This window comes from Phaethon lepturus, unplaced genomic scaffold, assembly GCF_000687285.1.
Source record: "Phaethon lepturus isolate BGI_N335 unplaced genomic scaffold, ASM68728v1 scaffold26991, whole genome shotgun sequence".
Lineage (NCBI taxonomy): Eukaryota > Metazoa > Chordata > Aves > Phaethontiformes > Phaethontidae > Phaethon > Phaethon lepturus.
This window is the reverse complement of record NW_010520194.1, coordinates 18,888-30,314: the sequence shown is the minus strand read 5'-3', so window position 1 is coordinate 30,314 and position 11,427 is coordinate 18,888. Positions and strand designations below refer to the sequence as shown.

The 11,427-nt window shown below is 52.0% G+C and overlaps 1 protein-coding gene across 1 annotated transcript in view; it reads right to left on the bottom strand.

Moving 5' to 3' along the window:
- Window positions 1–405: 405 nt before the first annotated feature.
- The window catches only part of TJAP1 (tight junction associated protein 1 (peripheral)), a 14,620-nt gene continuing 3,598 nt past the window's right edge, over window positions 406–11,427 (bottom strand). Inside the window, exons 3-9 of the mRNA XM_010297321.1 lie at window positions 11,223–11,381; window positions 8,128–8,156; window positions 6,872–7,033; window positions 6,163–6,229; window positions 4,328–4,435; window positions 3,529–3,612; window positions 406–1,722 (exon numbers count right to left, since the gene is read on the bottom strand). Coding sequence (XP_010295623.1) covers window positions 406–1,722; window positions 3,529–3,612; window positions 4,328–4,435; window positions 6,163–6,229; window positions 6,872–7,033; window positions 8,128–8,156; window positions 11,223–11,348 — 1,893 coding nt within the window. The 5' untranslated portion in view covers window positions 11,349–11,381. The remainder of the gene's footprint in view (window positions 1,723–3,528; window positions 3,613–4,327; window positions 4,436–6,162; window positions 6,230–6,871; window positions 7,034–8,127; window positions 8,157–11,222; window positions 11,382–11,427) is intronic.

The following is an 11,427-nucleotide window of genomic DNA, read 5'->3' as shown; positions in this document are numbered from 1 at the left end:
GAGAGCAGAGCAGCTGCGGGCAACCAGCACGAGAGCACCCAGGGCCTCAGGTACTTGAGTGGGAAGGGGGAAGGAAGATATAAGCATAAAGAGGCACAGGCACCAGGATGAGGGGTACCAAGAATAAGCTCTGGTACAGGCACCAGTGTGAGGCTGTGAAGAGAGCTGCGAGTGTGCTGGGGCAGTGGGTGTGCTTCTGCACACTGTGTGTGCTAGTACTGTGGGTCTGAGATTCCAGGGAAGAGGGACCTCAGCTCTTCCAGGTAGCAAAAGAAGAGAATAAATATAAAATTTCAGAGCAGAGCCCCTCCAGGAGGAGGGCACCGAGGGAGGTTTCTCCCTCAGAAGGTGGACAGATGAAGGCAGCCCACGGCTCTGCAGCGTGTGGCTGCTTCTTGCCTTGCCTCAGCTGAGAAGGTTGCCCTGCTCCTGAGCTTGTGTCAAACTGTCCTTGCGATGTAAGTGGTGGACGCCCATCCTCTTGGGGCTGCGGTGTGGCCGACTGAAGGGAGGCTTGATCCTGCTTTCTCCACTTTCCTCTTGGGCACCTCCTTGGTTGCTCTCCTTGCTTCCATGAAGCAACATTTCTCTCTCCTCAGCTGGGCTCTCAGGCAAACCAAGGTCCACATAGTCCTTGTGCTTCTCTGGTGAGGGGCTTCCAGGCTCACCAGTGCCTCCACCGCTTCCCTGTAACAGCTTCTGGGCTTCATCCTGGGAGAAATCTGTACCATAGTCTGAGGAGAAATGGCTCCTGCGGGCTCTGGACTCAGTGCTGTCTGTGTCCACACTCGAGTCCCGGCTCATGGTCCAGCTGCAGCTCTGCGCAGACTCCTCACCATCCGAGTAAGCCGAGGTTGCTCTACCCAGCTCCTGCATGGAGCGGCTAAACCTCTTCTGGAGCTCAGGTGCTGTGTCACGGCTGAAGGCTGTGCGGTTCATCAGCACCCGCTCTGAGGTGGGGGGTGCCTTGTCTACAAACATACGCTGCCAGTTGGCCAGCAGGTCCTCCTCAGAGCTGGCAGAGCTGGCAAAGGCGCTCGGGATTTGGGGAGGGCTGCTGAATGGGCTGCTCTGGGAGGAGCCATGAGCCCTGGCTGCTTTGGGGGACTGCTGACAGGAACAGCTGGAGGCCGAACGGTGCCCTTCTGAAGCAGGGCTGTTGGGGAGCGTCTGGTGCCTGTCACAGCTCTCATCTTCACTCTGTACCAGGCTGAGGGAGATGGCCTGGCGTGTAGCGTATGTACAGTTGGGCAGAGGGCTGTTCTTTGGGATCCTTACCTTGTCCTCTGAGAACTCAATCACTTTGCGCCCAGGGTACATAGGATGGGGAGGTGAGGGTGTAGGGTACGGACTTAGCTTCTCAAAGGCAGGCACCTCCTCTGGCACGCTTTCCACACTGCTCTGTGGCTTGCAGCCACCGTTCTGCTGTTTCCTCGCATCTCCTCCCTCCTTCCCCACCTGCCCTGCGCTGTTGCAGGCATCAGGAGGAGCTCCACTCATGTCCACATGCACAAAGACATCCTCAGCCATGGGACAGCTGCCGCTGCTAGACTTGGCTGAATTCAGAACCAGAGATTCTGGTTTCTCCAAGACTCTGGCAATGACTGAGGTGGGCACAACATCAGACGGGGCCAAGGTGTGAGTTGCCTCTTGACCAGGGCCTGAGGACTCCTGAGTGCTGTGCAAATGCTTATTGACCATGTCCTGCAGCTCATAGGGAAGCTAGGGAGAACAAAAAGGACATTAGAAGGGGACGGCCATGCAAGCCTTTAAATTCCAAATAATCTGCCCTTTCCAACCAACCTTCACATGTACTTTGTACTCCTTATCTTGACCATAACATTCGCATACATTATGTTGAGGAAAGTATCCCTTTCAAAGCAAACCTGCCCCATGTGAGGGACTAATAAAGCTCTCTAGCCGTCACACCAGTCATGTTTCTAGGCCATGGTTCACAGGCCCCATTTTGCAAAAAGAACAAGAAAAGATGGCACATGGGCTCAGTCCCCCATGCCTGTGAGCACAGAGACAAGGTCCAGCCAGCACATGCTAGGAAGGGTTCTATTGATCTGTGGAAAATCAGCCAGTGGTTGCACTGAAGTGACTCAACAGCCCCCAGTGCTGGGATCCACAGTGCTCCCCGAATGCAGTAATTGCAGCCATGCTGCTTTGGCAGCCTGCCTGCAGACCAGAATCGATGCCTTCCCTTGTTCCCCACCAACTCCACCACCTCGTCCCACATCCTCACTCCATTTCAGAGAGGCAAACATGGGGTTTATTACCAAAGCTGCAGGACTAGGGTCTCAACAGAGGGTAAGCACTGCTCCTTGTCATGCAAATGGGCACTGCTGCTCTCCCCATCATCCTGCTGAGCTGCCCTCACCTTGGCCACCACACCCATGTAGAGCATGAAGCAGAGAGCAGAGCTCCACAAGCCACACTGTGCACAGCAAGGTCTGTCCCATCAGAGCTCCAGGCGTATACTCTGTCAGTGTATCAACTCCCTCTCCTTCTGGGGATTTTAATACTCTCCAAAAGTCCCACCAGATTTGCTATCCCATCCCAGAAGGAAACTGTGTCCAAAGCTGGGGACACAGGGCACACAGCATGACAACAGCTGGCTGTGAGTCAGACTGTCTGCACAGCTGCTCAGCACCAACACCCCATCCAGTGGCAGCCATGTGTGACGCTGCACTTGCGGGGGGGAGGGGGGGAAGCAAAATTTAAAGCTGCAGGAGGGGGAGACAGCTGGGAGAGAGGTCAAGGTCAGCCCAGCAGTAACTGATACACTGACCTCAAGAGTGCTAATTTGAGACACAATGGGGGAGGGTGACATATTGGTCACCTGCTAAGTTAAAAAAGACAAGTACATGGTTTTGCTGAAAGGAACATAAGGGATGGAGACTAGGGGTATGGCAAAGAGAGCTGGGGTAAGGGCCTGAATGATGCTTCCAACCAAAGAAGTGATGCTACCAACATGAAAGGCCTAAAATCCATCTTTGCTCATCCTGACAGCAGGATGAGCTGAACAGACCCCACAAGGGGGAGTATGAATTGGTACCAACTTCTGCCATTCAGGAGGCCTAAGACACCCTGAATGCTGCCTCCCACATTTCTCCTCAGAGTAAGAAGTGAAGCAGGCCCAGACTACTGCTGCTGGACTCCTTATCAGGCAGTGTGGCCCTTCGATGTGGCCAGGTGAGGAAGGCAAGAGGACGGAGCAGGGTAAGAGAGAGTGTCTGTCCTCCTGCCAGCTCCCATCAGGCACCCAACAGCTATCAAATTCAAGGTTATCGTTCTTTTTATAACAGCTCCTGGCTGAGCTGTGAAATGGAGCTGGTGTGAAAGAGGAGCTGGCAGAGGCTCTGTGCTGCCTTCTCAGTGGGAGTAGGAACAGGAGTCCCCCCACACCTCTGTCTGAGGCTGAGGGATGAGAGGCCAACAGCCCTGCAGAGAAAGCTGGAGAAAGCAAGATGCAGGCGGAGACCATGAGCCCTTCTTCCCCACCTCAGCAGAACTGCTACTCACATCAGCAAACTTGTGGTTCCTGAAGTGGGACTTGTTACACTTGAGCAGCTGTACTGCAAGATTACAATCCTGTCGATAGCGTTCCTGCAAGAAAGGACACAGGTGTGCAACAGTGTCAGACTGGCCCGATCTCTTACCCAAAAAGCCACTACCTGACTAGATGCTGCTTGAACAGAAGCAGGAGGAGGCATCTGATGAATGCATGAGGGCACCTGCCATTCCCTCCTCTCCACACCGATGTGTTCTTTTCTTACAACTTAGCCAAGGTGTCCCTTTCAACTCCAGCCCTTGCTCCAGGCATATACTCTGTCAGTGTATCAACTCCCTCTCCCTCTGGGGATTTTAATACTCTCCAAAAGTCCCACCAGATTTGCTATCCCATCCCAGACCTCACAGCCATGCCTGAAGACACTGCCTGATGTCAGGCATCTTGCAGACAGACAGACTGGAGGGAGTTGAGAGCAGTTAATAGAAACAAGCACCAGATCCAGGAACTCGTATATTAATGGTGTAGAAAAGGCATCAGCCCTCTCCCAGCTCTAGAGTAAATGACCCTCCGTTGGTATAGCCTGGACTCAGGTTAAACCCTAAGCTCAAAAGAGCAAATACATCTAACTTGAAGATCAGTTCTTCCTTGCTCAACCCCTCAGACCCTTTTCTGTTTGTCTGTCCCTCCTGTGTGCAGCTCTCACACTTTCATACACACTGAAGTCATTCACATGCTCCTTCACAGACTCTGAACAAGAGGAAAAGCCCACACTTCACACACTTCCACAGCCATTTGCAAACTGACACTTACATTGAGTTCCTCCAGCTTATTGATGGTGGTTTTGGCATCAAGCAATTTATTAGTGAGCTCTACAATTTCCCAGTCCAGCGTCTTGCGGTCCATCTCTGCCTTTTTAATCTGGGATGCAAGAACACCAGGTGTAAATCTCCCCAGTACAAAAGAACCTGGCTTCACCACCCACCTCAGCCCAAGCATAGCCCAATGACATGTTCAGCCGAGATACAAAAACTTCCAGACAGACAGACAAAGGGGATAGCCTGGCTCTTTACCAAGGGAGGGACTCCAAAGGCCAAACGGAGCCACCCACTCTGCTCGTTACAGAGACGAAGCTCCTTAATGCATTATCTCTTCTTGCAGCACAACCATGTTTCCTCTCTGCCCTGGTTCATACAGTGTCTCGTGGAAAGCTAGTGGTTTTGAGCAGTCAATCCCATCCTGCCACTGGCAGCAAAGACCTCTGAGCTTGTGATACCCAGCCCTCTTCTCTGGGGCAACAAAATGAGAATAGTGCCCATAAAGATCCAGCAGTCAATGCTGAATAGGCAAAAAGTTTGTTTGGCAGAGAGGGCACCATCTTGAAAGAGTTTAAGCGTTGCTCTAGTAAGAAAAAGGACCTGTGTAGCTTCATCTGGAGCTCAGTTAACACCCTCCCTAAAGCAGGCAATCTTGCTTCTTTAGGCTCCCCAACAGTTCAAGTACGGGGATGATAGAGACACAGGTGTAACAGCAGAGAGTGGCAACAGCTCAGAACAACCAAGCTATCCTTTTCTCAAGAAGCTCTTCCAACATTGCCCAAGGGTGCTCTGAGGCTGTGACCACCAGGGCCCAGCTGTGCATCGGGGGTAGAGCACAGCGACACACAAGCGGGTAGGGGATGACAATGCTTCCCACATACGCAGTCTCTTCAGGCACCATCACAATGAATATTAACCCAAGAAATTCAAGTGCTAGAACCAAAAAAAAAAAAAAAAAATCTCATCCTGGACTACATGGAGGCAATCAGCATCTCAGCTGTTTGACTTGCCTGCTCACAGCCCAGAAGGGGAAGGGAGCAAATGAGGTTCACAGCCATCCACATCTTGTGCAGCGCCACAGCTTATGGGCACCACTTCCCAGCACGCCATGCTCCAGCTGGCTCAGAGTCAAACACTCTTAAGATGGAGCACTGCAAGCTAGGACCTGCTGCATCTGCGGGCAGCTGCTGGATACCAGGTGAGCCCTTGGCTGGACGAGGGCTGGGGCCCCTCCATCTGGGATGGTGTATGTGGGATTGACAGTGAAACCAACAGGCTGAGACACGTAAAGAGGAAAAAGAAAAAACACACAAACGAAAAGACGCAACTGCAAAAATCCAGCTTTGGCTGAGAGAGGCCTGAGAGGTGAGTGCGCCCAGCGTGTGCCAGCAGCAGCATGGGGAGGGGAAAGAGAGAGAGAGAGAGAGGGGGGAGGGAGAGAAAAGAAACAGCCATGAGTGTTATGAATGCACACAACAGACATACACGCACATTGGCTCTGCTCTGACTGCCCCCATCCTCCCAGGATGACCACCCCAAGACTGGCTGACACAGCCCTGGCATTTTGAGAGGGACTGAAGCAACATGACGGAATACCATGCAATTATGTTGTGGGGAACCAAAGCTCATGTGCATGACCAAGTAGGGGCTCAGTAAATCAAGAAACCTGTTCATGACACCAGCTGGTATGGGGAGTAGATGGTCATGGCCATAATCTCACCCCTCACCCACTGCCACATCTGCTGGGTAAAGCCAGGGCCCCCTCCCCCATCTGCTCCTAACACACAGGTCTCTTCCACCTTCTCTCTGTAGTGTTTTAATAGTACTTACCAGGGCATGCAGCTTCTCCTCCAGGTCTTGGTTGGTTCTCTGGGAAGCAGTGTAGCTGTTTTGCAACCTGCAGAAACAAGGTATACATGGGAATGGATCTCAGGCACCTACTCAAGTCCCCTTCATAGCTACCAAGCAAACCACCAACTCCACAACTCCAGAAAGATTGGAAAGACAACCAGGCATACTAACTGTGCCTCACCTCTGCCACATAATGGCCTTCAGACCCCAAGTTACTGGAGGCAAGATGAGGTTGGCTGGGTGAAAGGATTTTGCAGGGGAGGGTGTGAATGACTTTGGAGGATTCCTCTGACCTATGTCATGTATAAGCTCTTGTGAGCAGTGACTGGCATTGATTTTTAACTGAGGTACTTTTCAAGTAAAGTGGTGATGTATTTTCTTGCAGCCACCAGTGGCTTCTTTTGCACCTGTGGGGTCACCATCCAAGCTGGACCCTGCCTTACATCCAATAGATAAAGAATTCCTTGTTGTTGTCAGCCCCTCGCGCTGGCAGCATTCCTACACTGTACCCTGGAGGAAGTAATGGCTGCAGAGTCTTTAACTCCCCTACAGTCTGGAGATGCACCTTTCTGAGGATGCAGCATGCCTTTGATTTATACAACAAAGCACAGCCTGCTCTCACCAGCTGAGGGAGTCCTTGGAGGGGGGGATCTCTCTAGCTCTATCCCTCTCGTTTTCTTTTCCATACCTACGGAATTTGTCCTTGAATTTCTCCAGCTCCTCACGGTTCTGGCCCAACTCCATCTCCAGGTAGTCCTGACCTGACTCCAGCTCCCTCTCCATTGCCTCCATTTTGTTAGTCACATATGTCAGCCGTCGGCGCAGCTCCTCATTCTCATGCTGTAGTAGCCTGGGTCACACAGGAACAAGGTACCACTGAGTGCACAAGGGTTACTCCACACTAGCACCCCCCCACTGCTCTGCTCTAGGACCCAAGGCCCCACACAGGGGCCCCAGGAAGTCAGAAGCTGAACTGGCAGGAGTCTTCAGCATAGGCAGCGAGAGGTACATCTCTGTCAGAAGAGGGAGACTCAAACTCTCTTGGAGCAGAGGCAAAGCAGCACATTGCCAGCTGGCCAGCCATGGCTCCCAGCTCCCTCTCGGGTTACAGTGCTTGGATAAAGCCCACTAGCCAGATGAGCTGCACAGCTCCGGTGTCCCTCACTGCTGAATGAAACCCACTGAATAATTTATCCAAGTCCAGGTTAGAAGAGTTGAAGGCAAAAAGAGTAAAATAATTTTCTCCTCCCCTGAAACTGTTCAGAAGCCCTCACAGCTTTAAAACATGGTGGAAAGAGGACTCCATACAGCCTTAAGCCCAGAAGCAGAGGTGGTGGGGTGCATGTACAAATGTGATCACAGCTTCCAGTCAACCCCATTCCCACAAACTGCTCTGTTCCTCCCCAGCCAGGACATGCCTAGTGGTCAGAAGGATTTCCTGTTTTTCATTCCTTTGTGCGCAGTTGCTCAGAGAAACCCAGAAGTGCAGCTTCTCTCTGGCAGTGCAAGCTTGCTCCTCACTATGGCTTTAAGCTCAGTGCTAGCAGCTGTCTGTGCCCCACACCACCAAAGGGTTCAGCTCTCACCCTCAGTCTCAGTTTTGGCTTACACCAAAACAGTGTCAACAAGAAGGGTTAAAAAAGGCACGCTCTCTCTACCTGTATTAAAGGCTTCATCTCCTACTTTCTTTCACACTCACCAACTCCTCTGCCTGCACCTGCACTGAGGGTCTATGTTCCCTCCTGCTCCAGGGGGAAGAGACATGCAAGGCAGAGGTTGGCAAGGCAAAAACTAAGCTCTGCCCACATGGCCCCAAGAAGATTGAAAATCTCAGAGAAGCCCGCAGGGCCAGTCAGCTTTGCTGTGCAGGTGGCACAGTCAGGATGTGAGGATGGCCAACACAGTTGCAGTATGACAGGCGTAAAGGGGGAGCAGGACACTTACTTCATCCTTTCTGCATCCGTCAAGGGTTCCTGCACAGGGAAGAAAACAGCTGTAAGATTCTTTCAGAGGAGGAGTTGGTCTCTCACACTGTCCTAAGGGGCAGAGTCTTGGTTGCTAGACCCTTGGTTACTGTGACTCTTCCTCACCTGCTCTGACAGGTCATGCTAGGCAAGCTTAGAGCTGCTAGGATCTGTACACACCACTCAGCTGTCTGATACCAAGATAGACTGTGTTCTGGTTCAGGGTAGAAGAGCTAGACGAGAAACCACCACACAAGTTAGGTAACTTTACTCTCCCACGGTGCAATCTTAGCATCACTTGTAACACTGTCACCTTAGCTGGTGTTTCAGCCTCCTCCACATCCACAGTTAGTGGGTAGCAGGATCTCACAGGCCAGCATACACAGAGGATTAAATTGTCACCTCAGAAATCACAACTCTCTTAAAGCCCCACAAAAAAGAATGAGAGAGAATCATTTGGGAGCTGAAAAATGTGTCCACCATTTATATCACCCAGATTGTGCTGTGAAAGGGTTTATTTCTGCAGACCTGAAACCAGCCACTGTAACTATTCTCGGATAGCAGAAGAAACACCAAAAGTCAGAAAAGCCTGTGAAAGAAATTAACATTCTGGGCAAGATCCCCAGAGATGGCTGGAGCAAGGACCTGCAGAACAAGGACACACAGCGCAGTGACAAGAGCACACGGCTCAGCTATTCTCACTTCCTTTGCACTCTCTGTGTTAACCCGTGAGATGGCTGCTGCCTGCCAGCACGCCTGGGAGAGATTTAATTAGCACTAGAAGCAAACACATTTTCTGTGAAAGCCCAAGACTGTGACCACTCTCACAAAGTCCAAGTTGCCCATATATTATTTTTGGTGTTTCGTACCAACAGCACTGCACAAACCCGAAGTGCTGCCATACTTTAGATTGTCCATTAAGTGTCACAGCCAGCTCTGGGCTGAGAGGCCATGACACAGGCCGTTGTGGATGAGGTTGCTGAGCAGCTAGCAATATTACAGAAGGCAAACCACCCCAGTCCTGTCCCTGAGACATCATGGGGCTGCTTCCTTCATCAAGTCACACTTTAAAAGAATGGTCCTTACCACCTGCATACAACCTCCTGTCCCTAAAGGCAAAGAAAGCATCAATCCATTCTTTTCTTACATCCTGACCCCACATGGCAATCGGTTAATTCATGCAGAATTACATAGCAACTGCCTCCTCTACCCCCCACAAATACATACACAGCAGATGCTAGTGACCAGGCAAAGGGGATAATGTGATTCCTGTTAAAACAAGGCGATGGCCCCAAAGCAGGCTGGAAAAAAGAGAAAGCTTACAAAGACTTGAAACAGCCATCATACAAAGATCCAGTACTGCAAGACAGCAGGCACAGGGCACACACAAAGGACTGGGAGTATCCCAGCACCTCCTGACAAGAGAGATGCCTGCCTCCTGCACACGCCTGCTGCCCTGTAGCCTGGAGGGTCTCTCCTACAGGAGCTGGAGAGCAGCATCAGCTCCTGCCTTCCTAACTCCTGGGGCCAACGGAAAGCTGGTTCCTCCCAGGAAGATATACCCAACCTGGAGCATAGCCATGAGTGGCACCAAGAAGAGAGCTGCTTCTGGCGATTAAGCACCCACAACATGATGTTTGAGGGCCTGCTCTCAGTCTCCCCACTGGCATTACAGACTAGAAGAGATCCAGGTGGGGGCTTTGGCCTTTGTGAGACCCCTGTCAGTGAGCCGGTCGCCGTGGCACCTACCTTGTTTAGTGCCAGGCTGAAGGAAGGGAAGGATCTAGATGGGGTAGGCCCCTCCTCCCGACTCCAGCGTGTTGGAGTGGAGAAGGATCCTTTGTCTGGGTAGTTCGGCTCCACTGCACGCTTCTGCCCAAGTTTAGCACACAGATGGTGTGGCTGTAATAGCCGTGAACAGGGACTGCTTTCAGCCCTTCTGCCCTCTGCACTGTTTTTCCATGAAGACAGTGAGTGCTGCTGCCCAGAGGATGTCCCCGCCAGCCCTGGGTCTGCCAGCTGCTGTAGCTCATACTGACACAGATCTACTACCCTTCTCTCCAAGGAAAGGAGTTTTTCCTTACTGTCCTTCCTCCCAAGGATGGGTTTCTTTCTTAGTCTGGAAGCTCTCTCAGCCTCCTCAGCACACTTTCTCTGGCACGAAGCCATTCCCAGCCCCTCACATTTCTTTTCTGCTTTTCTTCTGCTTGGGCAGGGGGATCTTTCAGTTGCACGCTTGGTTTTGACCCCTTGCAGGTGACCTTCCCCTTGGCCTTCTGGCACAGAGCTTCTGGGGCAAAGAGGAGAGTTCTGGTCTTGTTCTGCTCCCCTGGACTCTCCCAGTGAGCGCAAGCGGATGGGACTCAGCACCCGCTGGGTGATCTCATCCAGAAATTTGGAGAACTGCAGTTTTTCCTCTGTAATCTTCTCCTTGTGCTTGACAGAGTCAGCAGCACTACTGCTGCTGTGCTGAAGTGAGCGCTTCTGCCTACGGCCGAGGCAAAGCTGAGGATCACTGTACTTGCGTGAGCCACGGTCACGGGAAAGTGTCTCTACTGAGTGGGACTTGCGTAAGCCCTCAGGGCATGAGCCTGTCATGTTGGTCTGCTTCAGGATCCCTTTGAGAGGCAGGTGTGTAGAGGAAACCCGAAACTTCCTCGGTGTCAGGACTTCAGGAGGCTCTTTAAACATAAGCGAGCGTTCCAGGCTTCTGCTTTTGAAAGAGCAAGTGGGACGGTGTCTTTCATCTCCAGATACCACAACTGTCTCCATGCTACGGCTCACAAATTTGCTGAGGTGCCCACGACTGCGGTTTGGGCACTGCTTCCCACTTCGCTGCCCCATCTTCCCACCACGTGGAAGTACTGGCGAGACAGTCTGACTCTTGATGCTCAACTCTGCTCTGCACCCTGTCACTTCCTTCTCACTGCTGGATTCCAGGGACCACGATGAGGAGAAGTTCAAGTTGCAAACCTCAAACCCCTCTGCCTGCTTGAGCTGGCCTGCCTTGGTGTAACTAAACCCTGTTTGCTGGTGCAATGGTGTTAAGCCCTTTGCCACCCGGCAAGCCGTTACCTGACTCTGCTCGGCCAAGATCACTCCGTCCTGGTCATCACGAATGATGGGTACCTCATGGCGGATCTCACGATGCTGTGGGGGTGCCTTGCGGTAAGGCTTCTTTGATGGAGCTGTGCTCGACATCCTCCCACCTCTGCAGCTCCGAAAGCGGGTTACCTACCAACAGCAGAAAGTGCACAGAAGAGAGAGTCACAGGCGCTCC